General features: G+C 36.2%; 1 protein-coding gene across 4 annotated transcripts in view; it reads left to right on the forward strand.

The window, feature by feature from the left end:
* Positions 1 to 18,721, forward strand: part of RHOT1 (ras homolog family member T1) — a 70,121-nt gene that overhangs the window by 35,891 nt on the left and 15,509 nt on the right. For all 4 annotated transcript variants that reach the window (XM_051992385.1, XM_051992383.1, XM_051992384.1 and 1 more), the window contains exons 7-16: positions 397 to 505; positions 800 to 901; positions 6,129 to 6,227; positions 6,712 to 6,820; positions 7,916 to 8,036; positions 11,082 to 11,166; positions 11,521 to 11,666; positions 16,111 to 16,211; positions 16,554 to 16,684; positions 17,323 to 17,406. In XM_051992385.1, coding sequence (XP_051848345.1) covers positions 397 to 505; positions 800 to 901; positions 6,129 to 6,227; positions 6,712 to 6,820; positions 7,916 to 8,036; positions 11,082 to 11,166; positions 11,521 to 11,666; positions 16,111 to 16,211; positions 16,554 to 16,684; positions 17,323 to 17,406 — 1,087 coding nt within the window. The remainder of the gene's footprint in view (positions 1 to 396; positions 506 to 799; positions 902 to 6,128; positions 6,228 to 6,711; positions 6,821 to 7,915; positions 8,037 to 11,081; positions 11,167 to 11,520; positions 11,667 to 16,110; positions 16,212 to 16,553; positions 16,685 to 17,322; positions 17,407 to 18,721) is intronic.

Below are 18,721 nucleotides of genomic sequence, written 5' to 3' on the forward strand. Positions count from 1 at the left end.
ACCCAGTAATATGGGCCCTACTTCCTTGGATTAGTTGTTATCATATGCCCCACTCCTCCTGATCAGTTCTGACCTGTTCCCTTCCACATTTTGTTGTGATATAACTATGGGCAAGACCTCCATGAAGGCACACAAAGATTGTACAACTTGAAGGATGGGAAAAATGCATAAGCAGTGAGCAATGAGAGTGGTCTGTTTTAAATGAAGAGAACATCAGAGGTGGGAACAGTGGAGAGTGAGTGTTGCGGGGACAAGGTAGGTGGGATGCTGTACTGACCTGGTGGAAGGGGAATGTACTAGCTAGGGAAGAATCTTTTCCAGCTAGAATAAATTGTGAAGCAGATTAAAAAAGGAATAAAGTCTTTACTGCCTATAACTATGTCTTGTGTATTCTAGGCTGCCTTTGATATTGGTTGGGAACAAATCGGATCTAGTGGAATATAGCAGTATGGAAACCATTCTTCCTATCATGAACCAGTACACAGAGATAGAGACCTGTGTGGAGGTAGGCAGGTGTGCATGCATGCATGATGCTCTTTTGGGTCTGCAAAGTCTCAGTAGTACTCAGTTGTTTGGTGGGGAACATAAGGATCAGTGATGAAGCCATTTGGGAAGAATGAGGGACTTGCTTCTGGGTTTTGAGTCTGTTACATCTTTCTGATTTTTGTCTTTGAATATTTACCAAATAAACTAAATGTTTTCTCCAAGGAAACTGTTACCACATACTGAATGAGATTTAACTTGTTCCTTTTTTATTGATCATATTTATTGAAGTGTTAATATTTAAACTGTCTCTTAGTGTTCAGCAAAAAACTTGAAGAACATATCAGAGCTATTTTATTATGCACAGAAAGCTGTTCTTCACCCTACAGGACCCTTGTACTGTCCAGAAGAAAAAGAGGTACTTTAAAATTTTTCTTCTTTTTGTGGAAGTGGGAAGCAAAGTATATGTGGTAATTTTTGCTATGGGCTTTAAGAATTTGTTTTCTGGAATTTAAAAATAAAAGTTCTGAAATGCTGTTAAGTTCTTATTTAATAGCTGAATTTTTTCAGAAACTTTTCTGCTTAGATAGCTTAAAGGCAAATTATTTTACTTCAATTTTTTTTGCATAAGTATCTTTAGAATAAAAATATATAGCAAATAAAATACAAGTTTTGATAAAACAGGATTGCCAGACTGAACACTAATTGGCTGGTTCATTTTGAGTAGAATTTGACTTGTTTATAATGTAATATAATTAGATGCTCCTTTATATTTATGCTAAAAGAACAAATGATTTTTAAATACCATCTGCTTGGTAGAACTGATTATGTTGCTGAAACCTATGTGCTTTTTGAGGGTCCCTTTATCACATTTAGTTATTTCCAAGATTTGAGTTTCATCCTCAAGAAGTATTAGATCCTTAGAAAAATTTGGATTCTTGATTTTTCTTGTGCAACTAGAGAAGTGTACAGATCTGTACACATATATTGCATTTAAGATAACATGTATGAGACTGCCTGCTATCTAGGGAAGAAGGTTGAGGAAGGGAAGGGAAAAGTTGGAACAGAAGTGAGTGCAAGGGACAATGTTAAAAAATTACACATGCATATGTTCTGTCAATAAAAAGCTATAATAAAAAAAAAAAAGAAAAATTTGGATTCTTGACCATCCACTTAATGCTTGAAAGTCTTTGGTTGTGGGGTACATGTAAACTAGTGATCAGGCTAGAGAGATATCACAGGGGGACTTTTCTGTTTCTTTTCTTTTTCATTTAAAATGAACAATAATACTGTACCTAACTGAAGTCGTATTACCAAGAACTATTGTAGATAGTAAATATAAGCTTAAGCTTTTAGAATAAGATTTTAAGTTATAATTTGCTATCCCTCTAATTAATATTTTACTATAATATTGGTCACTTAACCCAACTTTGTTCTTATTCCCAGATTTGATTTAAAATGTATCTTTTTAACTTCTTCCAAATCCTGAACACTGAGGATTTCAACTCTGAAACCTTCTGTAAAAGTTTGCTTTAAGCCTTCTAGTGATTCCTTACTTTTATCTGCTTTGGGATACATGGGTCTTCAGGAGGACCGTGTGAGGGCTTGCTGAGCCCTTTTCAGGGCAGTTCATCCACTTGGCTCTCATCTCTTTGGCTGCCCTGTCTCCAGTCTTTTGGCTAAGACAACCAGTCCGCATGCACCAGGACAGTGTTCAGAGTATTAACTGTTACCTGTCAATGAGTTAGGAGGATGCCTACCCCAGGGCAGAGGGCAGATGGGAGCAATTTGTTACAGTGGCTATGAAGGCGGCGGAAGCTGTCATTGGGTGTGGGGTGGGAGGGGTTAGAGCTTGGTCAGACATCAAAGATGTCAAGGTCATCCACTGCCTCCCAGACCACTGCTAGTCTGGACTGCTGTCCTGCCACTGGATCTCAGAGACTCTGGAAGTGAGGGAGGGAGATTGATGACTTTATGTAGTTCTGCCTCACTTAAATCCAATTCACACACAAGCCAAGGTACTACTCCTTTGAAGTGAAAGATAACAGAGACAGGAACTTTTCTGTCTGATAAACCAGTCTACTTCTTTGGCCTGTCCTTAGTTTGCCTTTCTAGTTTCTTTACCAATCTTTTTTCTTTAAAAAGAAAAATTATGAAAGAAGAGACAGTACAGATAGCCCTTTTTGATTTCTTTCTCCATTAACAGTAATGTAAAATAGCTTCCTTCATCATGTATTTGCCAGCTGTTTGCTCTCTATAAAAGTTTGCACTTTTAAATGGAAATTTTGTGAAAGAAAGCAGTCTCTAAATGTTTAATGGAGAGTTAGCTGTAACAGAATGGTTAGGTTACATCTAATGGGAGCTCCAGCATAAGCTTTATTTACTACTTCTTTACGATAGAGAAGCCACCGAAGAGGGTGCAGAGAGGAGTCACTAAAAAGAGACAATGATGGAATAAGTAAAAAAGGATCAAACCAATTTGAAGTCTAAACTTCTTACTGGATATTTTAGACAGAAAATTAAGGTTTTTAAAAAGGAGATTATACTGTCAATAAAAAGTTATTTAAAAAAAAAAAAAGGAGATTATAAGTTATTTCAAGGGCAGCTAGGTGGTGCAGTGGATAGAGGACCAGCCCTGAAGTCAGGAGGACCTGAGTTCAAGTCTGGTCTCAAGACACTTAACACTTCCTGGCTGTGTGACCCTAGGCAAATCACTTAACTCCAATTGCCTCAGCAAAAAAAAAAAAGTTATTTCATCATCATCAACCAAAAAACTATATTCATAATTTAAAATTCAGATGTTTGAGCATTTCTAGACAAAATATATTAATGGAACCCTTTTTTATCATATAAAATGCGAACTTCTTAGAAGAAATGTTCAGATTACTGATACTCTGATTAATTTAGGTGGTGAGTCATAGTGTCCTGAGTAAAAAAAAAAAAAGCTGGATTTAGAATCAGTTTATACACGATTCATGTCCTGTCTCTGTCATGCTGAGAATGGTAATAGGACTCTACATGCATTCTCCTAGACCTTAGCTTCTTTTTTTCTAGGATGAGTGATTTGAACTATGAGATCTGTTTCTTGCTTCCTCTGAATCTTATATCCAAGTCAATATTTTTAGCATTGTTTCATTTTAGAAGGCTCATTTGTAGTATGTTAAAAGAGAAAGCTAGTATTTACATATCATATTCAGTTAATGGGTTAAGAGGAGTCTGATGTTTTTTAACTTTTACTGAGAAATGTATGATTGATTGTTTTTTCCATTTTTCAAATATCTTTTAATAGCATTTTGCTATGGGAAAGGACACCACATGCACAAAATGAAAGACTGATTTTAGTCGTAGCTGTGTATCTTATAGTAGCAAGTGATATTTTTAAGAAACACCAAGAATCCTCTTGAAGACTCTGAATTTATAGACTTAGGCTATCATGTAGACTGAAAAGGAGCAAAGAAACAGACCCTCTTAGACTCATGTTCATGTTGTTTTTAAATGTGAAGATTACTTTTATAGAACCAGTATCTTCTTTTATTGCTTTTATTTGCTTCATATATTTCTGAAGCACTGCTTTAACAGATTGTGTTTTGTTAGACCCAAGTGCCCAAGCACAAAAGGAAATTGTTGTAGATTCTATTACTAGTCTCAGTTTTTTTTCCCTTTTCTCATTCTAAAATCCCCTTTCCTATTTCATTGAACTTTCTACTGAAGACCACTTTTTTTTTTTTTTAAAGAGACAGCCTGTGTTCAGAATCCTTCCTTGCCCATCCTTTTTATTCCAGTTACCTAATAGGGTAGCATGATCAAAACTCTTATTTGAGTGATCCATTTACCAGCATTCTCAATCTTTATGTTTATTCTGAGAATAGCTAAGGAAAGAGACTACTCATGGCATCTGATTCCTTTTTCCCACTTTGCTCATCCTATGTCCTGGGCAACTCCTTCATCATGTTCTTCTTTCCCTCCACTTTGCTCTTAAAAATGGTTCTCGAAGTTTTTTGTTACATACGTGCATTTATTTTATTCTTGGATATAAATTAGATATATATTGATAAAAGATATTTCTATAGGTGTTCATTTAGGCTGCTGGCCCTCTGGCTTCACTGGCCTAGGGAGCTTCCTGAGTGGAAACACCTTCCAACAAAGCAGATGGCATTTTGTCCACAGGTTAGCCTAATCAAAAAGCTGCTGAAGATGTGTGGCAGAACATGAACGCAGGTCTTACTGATTTCTGCCATCAGCTCCTTTTCCGTCCTATAGTGATGTTAGTTCTTCTGTGTCTTTTCAATATCAGTAAATTTAGGCCTGAAAGGGATCCCTGAAGTCATCTAAGCTTCTTCTTCTTTTTTTTTTTTTTACAGATGAAGAACTAGCTCCCATTTTATAGGTTTTAACTATATGCCAGGAATTGTATCAATTGCTGGGGAGATAAATGACTTGTCCAGGGTTAACTAGATAGTAAATATCAAAGAGACAGGATTTGCATTCTGAGCCATTGACTTCAGGTAGTTTTCCTTTTTTTCTTCATTTTTTTTACACTTTTCACTGTTCCAGATCTACCCAGAAAAAATTCTAGAAATGCCATTTAAAGCTTTTATAGAATGTTACAGAATCCCAAAAAATAATCAGTTCTTATCTGAGCTTGGTTAACAGTGACTGTGAAAATGGTTCACATTTGGGCAAGGTTTTGCCAGCCATTTTAGTAGGCTTATTTTTTCCATAGAACTTGTCATAAAAACTGATTATTGCATATTATTATTAGAACTGATGATTACATAAAACTTTTTTCTTTGGCTTATAGGTCTAATGGTCGGACTTTTCATAAGCCTTTTGACGAAAACTCTCAAATAACTTGTGAAAAATTTGAAGAATTCATGCTCCCTAGAGAATCCTGATATTTTTCCTTTTATGCCCTTGAATCGTGGGTAGTTTTTTTTAATAGCTTTTTATATATAAAACATATGCATGGGTAATTTTTCAACATTGACCCTTGTAAAAACTTGTATTTCAACTTTTCCCTTCCTTCCCTCTACCCCCTCCCCTAGATGGCAGGTAGTCTGGGTAGTTTTCTTGAAGAATAAAGAGACTCCTCTTCCAAATATTGGATCAAATAGGATTGACAGCATTCCGATATCTAATGGACTGTCATACGAAAAAGAACTTACATTTTTAGCAGAACTAAGAGCTTGTGTAAAAGGTTCAGGAGTTCAAATCTCAGTTCAATATAAGGACTTCTTAATTGAGCTTAACTTGTCAGTGGTTCCATTTGGCATTATGTATTACTTTCATGGGGTAATAAGATGGAATAATATGGAAAAAAATAAGTGAATATCTGAAATGGCAGAGGAAGCACCCACATGTAAAAAAAATCAGGTGACTAATGTGGAAATATGTTTTACATTACTATACAAGTATAACCTGTATCAAAGGGCTTTTTTTTACAATAAAAGGGGAGGGGAGGTGGAGAAAAGAGTTTGGAACTCAAAATTTAAAAATAGATTTTAAAAATTGTTTTTACATATAATTGGGGAAAAAATAAAATATTAAATAATTTTAAAAGAAAAAGGAAAAAAAGTCAGTTGGGAAACCTATAGTGTAAATTGATAGATGAAAAACAGCCTTCGCTTTTCTATTTTCCTTTGTAGATGAAACCAGCTTGTATAAAGGCCCTGACACGAATTTTCAAAATATCTGACCAGGACAATGATGGTACACTCAATGATGCTGAGCTCAACTTCTTTCAGGTAGAGAGAAGCCTGTACATCTAGTTCTGGGAGGGTGGTTTTTTTCTTTGTAAATGCTTCCTGGCTTTGAAGTGCACTGTTACAGGGATGTAGAGGCTTCTTTCTGCTCCATCTGCTGCCCTTAGAGGGCCTTTTTCTTAAGATTTGGGTGGAGGAGTGTCGTAACTTTGTTCACAATGAGAGGATTAAATTGGAGTGAAACAGAGAATCCTGAATGATTGATTCTTCAGGGTCTGCACACAGAGTCACAAGAGGAGGCCTTGGGGCCTGTTGTGGCTTGGAGTCTTTGCTTCCTGAGCTGGGGCGAGTGCCAAAATGATACATTTCTGGCTCCTCTGGGTCACTGGGCCACCCACTTTTTTAGTTTGCTTGCTTTATTAGTAACCTCACTATGTTGATTTTAGATTGCTTCGTAGATTAATATTGTACGGTTGTTGTCTGATTTCATGCTGATTACTTTTCATTATTTTATGTTGTTTGTTAGAGAATTTGTTTTAACACTCCATTAGCTCCTCAAGCACTGGAAGATGTTAAGAATGTAGTCAGGAAAAATCTAAGTGATGGAGTGGCTGACAGTGGACTGACCCTAAAAGGTGGGTGGGTATTTCTTTTCTCTGGAGGTTAATATTTGCTAAATTGAAAGAAACTAAAGATCCCTAAAGCATTCCTTTTGTAAGTCTTAAACTTGGCATTGTTTATTAAAACATTTGACTTTGTTTCTGGTATTCAAAACTCCTACTGGGGAAAATCTGTGATAGCAGGAGATCTAGGGAGTGGTGTTTTGATCAAAAGGATAGAAAGTCATCAGGTTGCAAAGATTAAGCCATCCGGCCTTATCTGCTAACATCCCCAGCCTCATGCCAAAACATTGTCAAAATCTGTTGGGGACTATCCCCTTTGATGGAGGGATTTACATGTCACACCCTCTCCCAATGTTCATATAGTGTCTCAGATAGTTGTTTGATCATGGCATGTGTTCTTAGGGATGCTCAGGTCCACCTGAGAGAGACTAATGTGGTCCTGTTCAAAGAGCTTCCTTCAGAAGCAGCCTTTAAATAGAAATTATTTTTAGTGAAGATTTTCTGTCTACTAGTCATATTTACCAAGTACAGAATGTTCCCTATTTGTCAGAGCAGCATACATTAGAGACATGCAGTAGAAATGAGGCATCTAAAAGTGAAACCCAGAATTTTTCATTATAGAAAGATGAGAAAAAAAGATGGATGAAACCAATTTTTTCCTTTCCTATCACTTTTATGAATGTCAAAGATTCTGGAGTTTGATTTAGATTTGTCCTCTTTGATGCATTTTTTGAGTCTTTTCATCTACTATTTTCCCTTTTAGGACAGAATATATGTATGAAGTAAACATTCTGAACTCCAGCCTGATCTTTATTTGGACTACAAGTAGTTTGGGAGAAAATTTTATTTTTTAAAAAATATTATTTGGTCATAGACATGGCTTTTGCATAATTAGCTCTTTGTTATCCAGCTTTCTATTTAGCTGCATGTAGCCTCATCTCTCTGTAAGTCTTAAATAATTTATTTCTCAAGGAAAGTTAGCTGTTGTTTTGAGCCAGTCTTGTTTCACTAGATAGTGTGACATAGTCATTTAGTAATAATGGCATATAATAACATTTGGAAACCTTTTTACTCAGAAGATTCACATACTAATTTGCTTTATTTTAGGTTTCCTTTTTCTACATACACTTTTTATCCAGAGAGGGAGACATGAAACTACTTGGACAGTACTTCGTAGATTTGGTTATGATGATGATCTGGAGCTCACAACTGAATATTTATTTCCTTTGTATGTATCTCTAGATTCCTACTTTAATTCATTCTTCAATGACTTTTTAAAAACTTAATTTAAGCATAATTGCCAACTGTTTTCTTCAGAGTCCATTATGAAATTGTTTAATTTTCTCTCTGATAACAAATTCTGCATCTGATCAGAAATACCTTGCTTAAATTTCTTGTTCTTAATGGATTGCCAAGGCTAAAATAGTAACAAAAATATCCTTAAGGATATACAAATGTTCATAAAAGGAAGGGGGTAGGCAAGAAGGTATGACTGGGATGGGATAAGAGTAAGGAAATGGAAATAACCTAGGGAGAAAAAGAGACAATAGGTGGATAATTTAAGTACTATATTGATGTTCTTAAGAAATTTTTTTTTGTCCTTGAGAAAATAAAAGAACTAGAGAATGGATTTTCTATAGAGAATTTAAAGAAAGACATTAAATGAGAATCACACAGAACAAGGTATAATTGGATTTTTTTTTATCTATACCAATAGAGGAAGTCCCCATATTAGTGAGGTCACAGATTTCTCTAATAATCTGCCTAGGGAAATTTTGGGGAGGGAGGGAGGGCCATGGTATATGTAGAACATTAGTTTCCCTATTCAATATAGTTATTGCGATTATACTTATTTGTTCAGATATGGCTACCTGAATAGTAGGATTCTTTTTTAGATAGTGAACTAATTTGACTTAGGTAAGATTAGAAATAAGTGTTAAGTGTTCTTTGCCTGTGTAACTTCCTAAGTTATATATAGCATACTAGTATGACTCTTAGCCACTAAGTCTTCTTACTTTCTAAAAGAAGATATGACTTTTCCCTCTTCTTTCTAGGTTAAGGCTCCAGAAAGGGATCCAGACTATTTCCCTTTTCAGACTAGAGCTCTAGAAACATAAGGTAGATCACAATGATCAGGGACAGCTTCCCTTTGTGAGAATTATTCTAGTGAGGATTCTCAGACATTTCACATGGAGACTCTCACCATCTACAAGGGGAAAGCACACTGAGGCAGATGAGGCACAGCCAACATTTACCCTTAATATTTCATAACATTGGGCATGTATTACAGAGATGCACACTAATATTATAACAAAACCCATTGGAAAATCATTTTAAAAATCCTTCTGTAACATCATTTGGCAACTTGTTCATTTATATCTTTGTTTCTATGTAACTGTCTTCTATAATGTAGATTTTCCTGATGTCATGTTTTTGCAGAACCAATTAGTGACATAAGGTAGGATATGCCTATGTGTCTAATTGTTATAAGAAAGATTCTTAAATTTTAAAAACAAATTTTATTGATATATTTTGTTTCTATGTAAGAAACACTTCCCAATAAGTCTACTCTTCTGCCTTATGTATACAAAATATATTCCTGAAAAACAGTTAACAGTTGCTATCCAAAAAGTGGAGATATATCATTTAATTTTGACGGTATGATTCCAACATTACTTATATTTGACAAATATTAGTGCCTCTTAATGTTGACTTACAGTTGTATTTTGTATCATTTTTTCCCTCTTCACTTTTGCCTTCTTTACTCTGTTATCAGTGCATATAAGCCTTCCAATATTCTCTGAATTCTTCATATTCATCATTCCTTATGTCTCAGTAATATTTCGTTACATTTGTATATCATCATCTGGTTAGCCATTTCTCAGATGTTGGGTACATATTTTGTTTATAAATAATGCAATGTTAGCAAAGTTCTTTAATCTAGTAACTTATAATTAAATAATATTAGCTATAGATCAATAACTATTTTCTAGTGTATACAAGGTCACTACCCTTAAGGCTAATATAATACATGTTAAATGTTTAAGGTAATGTAGATATATCTACTGTGTATATTCTTATTGAAAAGATCAGATATTTAGAAAGCTTCTGTGATAAAAACTGACTCCTCGCTGTTCACCTACCACAGAGGAAGCCTCCTTAGCCATTCTATCCATTTGGTAACTTTTTTCCATTAGCTCCTTGGCTGATAAAGTGGTAAGAACTGCTTTTACTCTTTCCTTTTTACTCCTTCAATAAACTCCCCTTCAAGCAAGGTCCTTTTTCTTAAAGCACATATGCATGTAATCATTTGAAAAGACAAAAACTAGAGTAGTGTGTAGAAAATAGTATGTAGAAAGGAAATAAAAACATGAATGGGAGAAAATTGACATTTTTATTTTTGCTAACTTCCAATAAAATTTAGGATTTTCTTTAATTGTTTAAAAATATGATTCTGCAAAGGGCCCTAGAGTCTTTGCTAGACTGCCAAAGAGGATCCAATGACACAAGAAACGTTAAGAAATAGATTATTACAAACAGGCACTCATTACAAAATTTTACAGAGGTTTACATAATAATCAGACATATCTCATTTCCAGATATTAGATCTGGATTTCTCTGTTTTTCTTTGTGTGACTTTCTCCAAAAGAGCTTCCTGTTCCCTAGATGCATTGTTCATATTTCTATCCCCCACAGTTTTTCTGGGAATAAGTCTTGGCAACCTGGTGACCATATCCCACAGAGGTGATGGATTTTATATCCATGGATGTTCTGCACCAGCATTAGTATGCCTCCATATACATCTTGTGACTTGTGACTTAGAAACTAGTGAGGTGTATTAAGTGCACAGTATTTTAGAGAAGGGTCTTTCATCCTAATCAGCTTGCAGGATTCTTTATTATTTTGAATCTAGGATTTCATCAAAATGAATACTCCTCTCACCAATGCAGATCTTCATGGTTTCATCTTGTGTGATTCTTATTCCTATCTTTCTATAAATTCTCTTATACATATAAATTCTATTTTACATATAAAAGTATTTACATGCCACTTTTTCCTTTACTTATGAATATCATTATCATTGGATCCTAAAGATGTTCCTTACCAGAAAGAGAACTCACTTTGAGAACTACACTTGCTTAAAAAAAAAAAAAAAACTTAAACTATAGATATTTTGCATAAGATTACTTCAAATATTTTCATATTCATTTCTTGGTTACAATTTACATTTAGATAACTAGTTTTTATTTTATTTTTTCTTTTTGGTCTGTAGACTAAAAATACCTCCTGACTGCACCACTGAATTAAATCATCATGCATATTTATTTCTCCAAAGCATTTTTGACAAGCATGATTTGGTAAGCTTTTAACTCTGATTTTGATATTTTATGATAAATATAAATAGATGATTGGCTTACATTGATTTTTTAACTATGATTGGTAAATTCACATAAGACAAGAAAGTGATTAAACTCTCTCAATTGAACAATTAAAATAATTTTCCTGCTCTTTATTATTTTCTAAACTTTTATAAAGGCACAAAATATTTTTACAGCTTAGAGTTATATTAGAAAATAGCTAATAGATTTTTCACAGAAGTTTTTTTCAAATATATGGAAGATTTAGATTCATTAAATTGACCATATATAAGTAGGAAACTTGGAGAATTAACTTCTTGGAGAACCATTACCTTTATTTTTATTTCTTTTCAGGATAGAGACTGTGCTTTGTCACCTGATGAGCTTAAAGATTTATTCAAAGTCTTCCCTTATATGCCTTGGGGACCCGATGTAAACAATACAGTTTGCACAAATGAAAGAGGATGGATCACCTATCAGGGATTTCTTTCCCAGTGGACGTGAGTATAAAATTCACTTGATTATAGAATGACATGTAGCTTTAAGTGATGTTTTTTATAGGATTAATATCATTGAAAGTTGAAAGTTTTGTAATTATTCTGAAGTACAAGACCATCTCACTGGTGATATACAAAATTCTCCATCTTGCTAATATGTTTTCCTTTGGTAAGTGTGTCCAATTGTCTGCTGTGCCCATCACAGCTGCTGCTTTGATTTACATTTCTGTTCTGAAAGGTGTGAGAGTTCCATTTTTTTTTTTTTTTTTTTATGCTGTGGAACTAGAGAGAGCAAAGAAAGAACAGGACAATGAAGATGAATCTTTAGGCGTAAAACAGGGAATCTCTCACACTTGGGACTGACAACTGTCTTATTTGCATGATTTTAATGAACATTTAAAATATTACTTAATGTTTTCATTATAAATACACTTAAAATCTAGATTGAAGATACATCTGGTCAGAACTATAATATTTTTGCTCACAATGGAGACAATGTGTGTAAGCTTCCTTTGCACATTTTTGTGGTGGTTGTGTTGAGGGTGGCTAGGATAAGGGTAAGGGCGAAGTTTGTTCAATGATTAAGTTTCTTGCAGGGGTCACACAACTAGAGCTTTATTCACCTGGCCACCAACTGCTTCAAGCTTTTTGAGGGTCACTGGGACAGTGGGACCACTAGGGGGCGCAGAGGGTTTAGTGCTGGGCTAAGCTGGCTCCCAGGTCCAAATCGATGATCCGAGGATAATTTAATCAGATCAGTTAAACCTAATCAGTTCTAGAGGATAATTCAGACTAACTGTGAGTGTTTTATTAAGTGCTTACTATGTGCCAGGTATTGTGCTGGCCTTTGGGGAGAAAGAAACCAAAATGAAATAGTCCCAACCGTTGATCCTCGAGGGAGATGACAGATGAGAGGTCATTTCAAGACTAAGAACTAGCCTTTGGGGGAAGAAGGAAGACATTCTGGAGGAGGTGACACTGGAGCTAAATGGGAGAAGTCTGAGATTCTGAGAGAGCTCGGGTCCTTAAGGCAGTTGGGCAGAGGTGTGCAAAGAATGGACCAGAGGGCCAGTGGGAAGGACACAAAGCGGAGCAAGAAGTACAGAGAGGAGAAAAATGCTGAAATGTGCCTTTAGAACAATAAATAAACTGAGCTGAAGAATTTCCCATCTATGTGGTAGCTGACTTTGATTTCATGTTTGTCCTCATTGAAGGAGTTTGAGAGCAAAGCTGAAAACTTCATGCTAAAAAAAGATGGGAGCAAGCACATGGCCTTGTTTCACTCATTGGTGACTGGAAGCTTGAGGGCATCGCCATTGTCAGGATTCTGGGCAAGCGTGCCATTGTGAAATATATGGATGAACTTCTCTGGGCAATACTGATAGTATCAGAGGCCAAAATTAAAGTGGAGGGAGTGCTTGGCATATGATTTTGTGTTTGCAGATGATTGCACACTCAGTGCAGCCTCCAAACTGAGATGCAGCAAAAGATGGATCAATTCTCACTACTTATGCTCATTTTGACCTAACAATTAACATCAAGAAAACACAGGTGCTCCATCAGCCAGCACCACACCATCCATATGTGGAACTATCAGTTATGGTAAATGGTGAAGTTTTAAATGCTGTAAGTTCTCTTAACTTGGCAGTATACTTTCCATGGATGTCCACATTGATGATGAGATTGACACATGTATTGTCAGAGCTAACTCAGTGTTTGAAGGTTCTAGTGAAAGTGTGGGAGAAGAGAGGAATTACCCTGACTACCAAACTGAAGGTCTACAGGGCTGTTGTGCTGACCTCGTTGTTGTATGCCTGGGAAACCTGAACAGTCTACAAGCCATACCAGGAAACTGACACTCTCAAGGTCATTCTTAAGAACTTTAGAATTTAGAGACCCTGGCACAGAACAACCTAGCTTGGTGTGTCCTCATCAGAGAAGGTGCTACATGTACTCTATGAGCAAAGCAGAATTGAATTAGCCCAAAAGAAATGTGAGATGGGCAAAATTTGAGAATCTGCTCCAAATGTTCATATGGACTATTTGTGTCTGACTTGTGGCAAAGCATTCCATGCTTGTATTAGTTTGATCAGCCAGTCGGACACACTGTGTCACAACACTAGCATAGTGATGTCATTTTGGTCCTCTTTTAGATCAAAAGACACCAGCGAATAAACTGAGCTGTGTAGTAGCTTTGGATCTCCAGTTAAACTGGTTTGGGAACCAGTTTAACATGGTATAGTTGTGATTTGAGAGCAGAAACACTGTTGTCTTTGGGGAATTTTCCATATGTTGGCAATAAGGAAAGAAATATTATATGATAACAATTGCAATAATTATTCTCATGTGTTTAACACTGAGTTTACAAACATTATCTTATTTGATCTTCTCAACATCTCTCTGAGGCAGGGAATGTGAGATTTATCACTCCCATTTACAGATGAAGCAGCTAAGCCTCATAAAGGTTGGTTGACTTGCCCAGAGTCTCTGAGGTGGGGTTTGAATCCAGATTTCTTCTCACTCTGTGTGTTCTTTCCCTTATTGAAAATAACTATGTGTCCTATTTTGACTTTGGTAGGCTTACTATTGTCCCTGAGATGCTCTGAGCCCTCTGATCTTGGGTTCTCTAATGTTCTATGTTACTCTGTTCTATTCTGCATGGAAATTTCTAGAGGCTTATTTTGGGACATTTGGTAAAATTGTATATTGATGCATTCTTGATACCAATTTTTTTTTTTATTGGCAGCACCCTCTGTTTATAAAACAGAATTTTCACAGTTTTGATCAGTTTACTCATCTATGACATGAGAGGGAGAATGGGCTCATTGGCTTTTGGGGTCACTTCATTTTCTGAGTCTATGATTCTCTACTACAACCTATGAGAAATCAGCTAGTTTTTCCTTATTTTACATATGAGAAAGAGATTAGATAGGTAAAGGGCCAGGAAAAAACGGTGTTTTCAGAAAGCCTGTTTCTGATACATATTGGTTGTGTGATCCTGAACAAGTCATCTGATTTGTTGCCCTGAGCAATAGGAGCTGCTCTTCATTGGCATAAGGAGCTTTCTTTGAAGGAGTAGCTTACATTAGTGAGATTACAGGGCTGTACCAAAAGAAAAAAATAGGAACAATAAATAAATTGAAGCTTAGTTTAAAACATTTGTCTAAAATTACACAAGTAACATATGTCATGCACCCAGACCCAGGTCTTCTGCTCCTTAAATCCTGAGCTCCTTCTTCTCTACCCCATTCAATCATTTTTCAGTTGTGCCTGACTCTGTTACCCACTTTTGGGTTTTCTTGACAAACGTACTGGCATTGTTTGCTATTTTTTTCTCTAGTAATTTAGGCAAATAGAGATCATGTGCCCAGGCTCACATTATTATTAAGAACCTGAAGCCAGATTTGAACTTGGGAAAGTGCTCAGCACTCTTTTTCCTGCCCCATAGAGATGCATCAGGGTGGAGAGATGCTGGCTTGGAGTGGAGGGCCTGTGTGCAGATCCCAGCTCAGGCTCTTGCCAGTTGTCTGACTTGCCAATTCTTTTTACTTTTGAGCTCCTCAGCTCCTTTGCCTGCAAATTGGGGCTGTAGGCTAGAAAGGCTGAGTGGCTGTAAGGTCTTTTCCAGGTACAAGTCTTAAGGATTCCAATTCCTGTGCCTGACTTAGCCTGTTTGTTCTGCTCAGGGAGTATCTTATTTTGAGCAAAAATTCACTGGACAGCTCTTTACTGTCTTATCAGACTAGAAGGAAAGGCTACTTCGCTTAATGTATTGGTTGTTAACTTAGGGTTAAAATGGATCTCTTCAGTGTCACTCACCTTTTATTGAAATTTAGCATTTCCTTCAATTATGAATGTAGACAGCAAATGATTCTTCTGAGTTTGGGGCTTCATCAGACTGGAAAGGGACCACGACCTAGGAAAAAGGTGCCCCTTGGGTTGATGGTAAGAGAGTTGACCTTTAAGCCAGGAAAACCTGGGTTCAAATCTTCCTTCTGGTATATCCATGATCCTAGAAAAGTCACTTATCCTCATGGTGGCAAAGGAATTTCCTCATCCAGGACTTGGGTGATATCACCATAAAACTGCAACCATAGCTTACATGTGCTGTGGTTCTGTATAGCTGGAAAAAAATAATGCAGAATAGCTTGGTTTTTTACAATATCGAGTTGAATATTCCTGAGACATAGAGGGTGTGTGATGTGCCTCAAATCAGATCCTATCCAGGAGGTGGTGGAGCTGGGGTCTCTGAGGTGCCAGGGTCTCTTGGCTCCTGCCAGTGCTATCAACATCAAATTAGTTCTAGGAAGAGCTTTAGCAGAAAGAGGAAGCAAGTGACCCTTCTGTGTCTAGAAGGGATCATTCCATTCTTGAGCTGTTATAACTTTGTGAATGCTGATTTTCTTTAGAAGCTATTCATTATTTCTCTAATATTTTCCTTCATTAGGCTTACAACCTATTTAGATGTACAACGATGCCTGGAGTATTTGGGCTATCTAGGCTACTCAATATTGACTGAACAGGAGTCTCAAGCTTCTGCCATCACAGGTGATTATATGGATTTTTTAAAATTATGTCTAATTTATAAATATCAAAAAATTAAAATAAATTGGGCTTCATTGTTCTTCCCCTAAATTAGCTCTAAGATGTCTTTGTAATCTAGAGAGCAGAAGAGAATTAAAGTTCTTTTCTCTAGTTCATATTCTGGTCAGTGGGGTTTTTGCTTATTCTGTAACTTGTAAGATATTGTTGTTATAGGATCTTTATCTTAAGAGCAAATATCCCTTCAGGCAGATGAGTGACCACATAACTTCCTGTTTTACTGAGGGCAAAATAGAAGCTGAAATTAAATGTTCATTTATGTGTTTGTTTGTTTGTTTTTTCATTTAGTAACAAGAGATAAAAAGATAGATCTTCAAAAGAAGCAAACTCAAAGAAATGTGTTTAGGTGTAATGTTATTGGGATGAAAGGTTGTGGGAAGAGTGGAGTTCTTCAGGCTCTGCTCGGAAGAAACTTAATGGTGAGTTTTCAGCTTTCAGAAATTAACAAAATAATGTATGTTTTAAGTTTTTATGGATCCTTTTCAAACTATTATATTTGGTAGGTGAGGATTTAATACAACTCAGTGACATGTATAGCAGGAGCAGAGTACAGTAGAAAACATTAGTAGTCCTGCTAGATAGCACCATTTGAAAAACATTGAACCAAGTTTTGTTTCTGCCCTAATTGTTGCCAGCATTTGAATTTCTGGTTTCTTATCCCAGGTCCCACATGTGGTGAGCAGCTGGGACTGTGCCCACCGCCTTTGAGTCTTTCATTCTTCTAAATGTTTTACATTGAAAGGATCCTGAGACTGTGGCCTTTCAACCAGAAGGTGGCTCTGGAACTGGCATTCATTTTCAACTATTGCTTTATTTTTGTAGAACAATTTGAGCTGCAGCATATGCAGAAAACCAGGGATATTAAGTTCCTTTATATGCTGATAATTAAATAATGTAACACCAATATAATTTTCATATTTGCTAAGTGTAGGGACATACTGCAATATATGCAAATAATGCAGAAAAGAGAAACAATTTTATTTAAGAAACTACTTTACTGGAAGTTTAATGGCATGATTTCATATTAAATAATAAAAGATTTCTGTTCTACTTTCAGAGGCAAAAGCATATTCGTGATGACCATAAATCTTATTATGCAATTAATACTGTTTATGTATACGGACAAGAGAAATATTTGTTGGTAAGAAATTTTGTGTCATTTTACCTGTGAAGACTTAAATTTATTTCCCTTTATGCAGTGCTGGGTACAAAACGGAAGTGAATTATTGGTTAATTTATGCAATTATTAATTGTGACTAAGGGGACTACATGTGGGTCTTCATCGAGGAATGTTCACCAGGAAAGAGGACAGTGGCAGCAAGGGGGGAGTAATCCTTCAGTCACACTGAGGTACTGAGTGTACAGAGGCAGAAGATCTAGGAGTGAGGGTGGAGTGCTATAGGGAGGCAGGAAGCATGAGCAAGAAAATGAGGAAAGATAGAGGCATAGATAATTATTAATATAACTGTGGTCCAGAGTTAGGGTCCTTGGGGAACATGTATCAGCAACAGATATAGGAGTGCAGGGGACAGGAGGTTTTTATAGGGTTTTGGTAATAGGCAGAGGACTAACCACATCATCTCAAAGTTATTAGCTACATCTTAGGTTTGGTTCATTAACACAATATTTGCTGGTGTTCTGCTGGTCTTACCATGTGTCTGGAACACCATAGGCAGATAGCAGGACCAAGGGATCTGGCTGACCTCCCCTCATTCAGCATATAGTCTTAGGCTGTGGCCTTAATTCATCTATGGGACAGTTTCCAATGGCTCCTTTGCTGCTATAATTTATAAATTATATATAATTTATTTCTCCTTCAACTATGGGATACTCTAAGGGACTGCCAGATATCCCTTTGCCCTTTTGCTTTCTGCTCAGGTTACTTTATATTATTAACTACTTAAGATACTACCTAGAAGCGGCAGAAGTGGTCGGGAGTCTGGAACAAGAGTCACTTGTCCTCCTTCCATTGATTTAGGGGCTAAATCAATACTTGTTGGTCCTTTGAGTGGGGTACTTGTGATGTAATACATGACTTTTTTGGATTTGAGCAGGTCATTGACTCCTCAGGGCTTCTATAATCACTTGCTCCTAGGAGCTATTGCCTCTTCAAATTTCCCTGGAAGGGAATTTCCCTCCCGAGAGTTCCCTACAGTGAATCACATGTCCAAATTAAACAAATAAGCAAACTCCTTTTCTCCAGTGAAAGAATCATTATTTCATCATGCAGAGAACAAGAAATGATAAGTACAATCTTCAAGGCCTTATCTAGAATCCCATTAGAGAGTTTAATTAAATTTGTGTAAGATTAGTTGGATGAAAAAAAGAAGGAGGATCTGCTGTCCACAATTGAACTACTTGTAATCTGCCAATAAAATGGGGATTTATGGTTCTTGGGTTTTTTTTTTTTTTTTAAATTCCTCTTTGCCCTGTGTTCCTCTCTCATCAGCACAGAG

Source organism: Antechinus flavipes, chromosome 4 (genome assembly GCF_016432865.1).
Source record: "Antechinus flavipes isolate AdamAnt ecotype Samford, QLD, Australia chromosome 4, AdamAnt_v2, whole genome shotgun sequence".
In the NCBI taxonomy this organism is placed as follows: domain Eukaryota; kingdom Metazoa; phylum Chordata; class Mammalia; order Dasyuromorphia; family Dasyuridae; genus Antechinus; species Antechinus flavipes.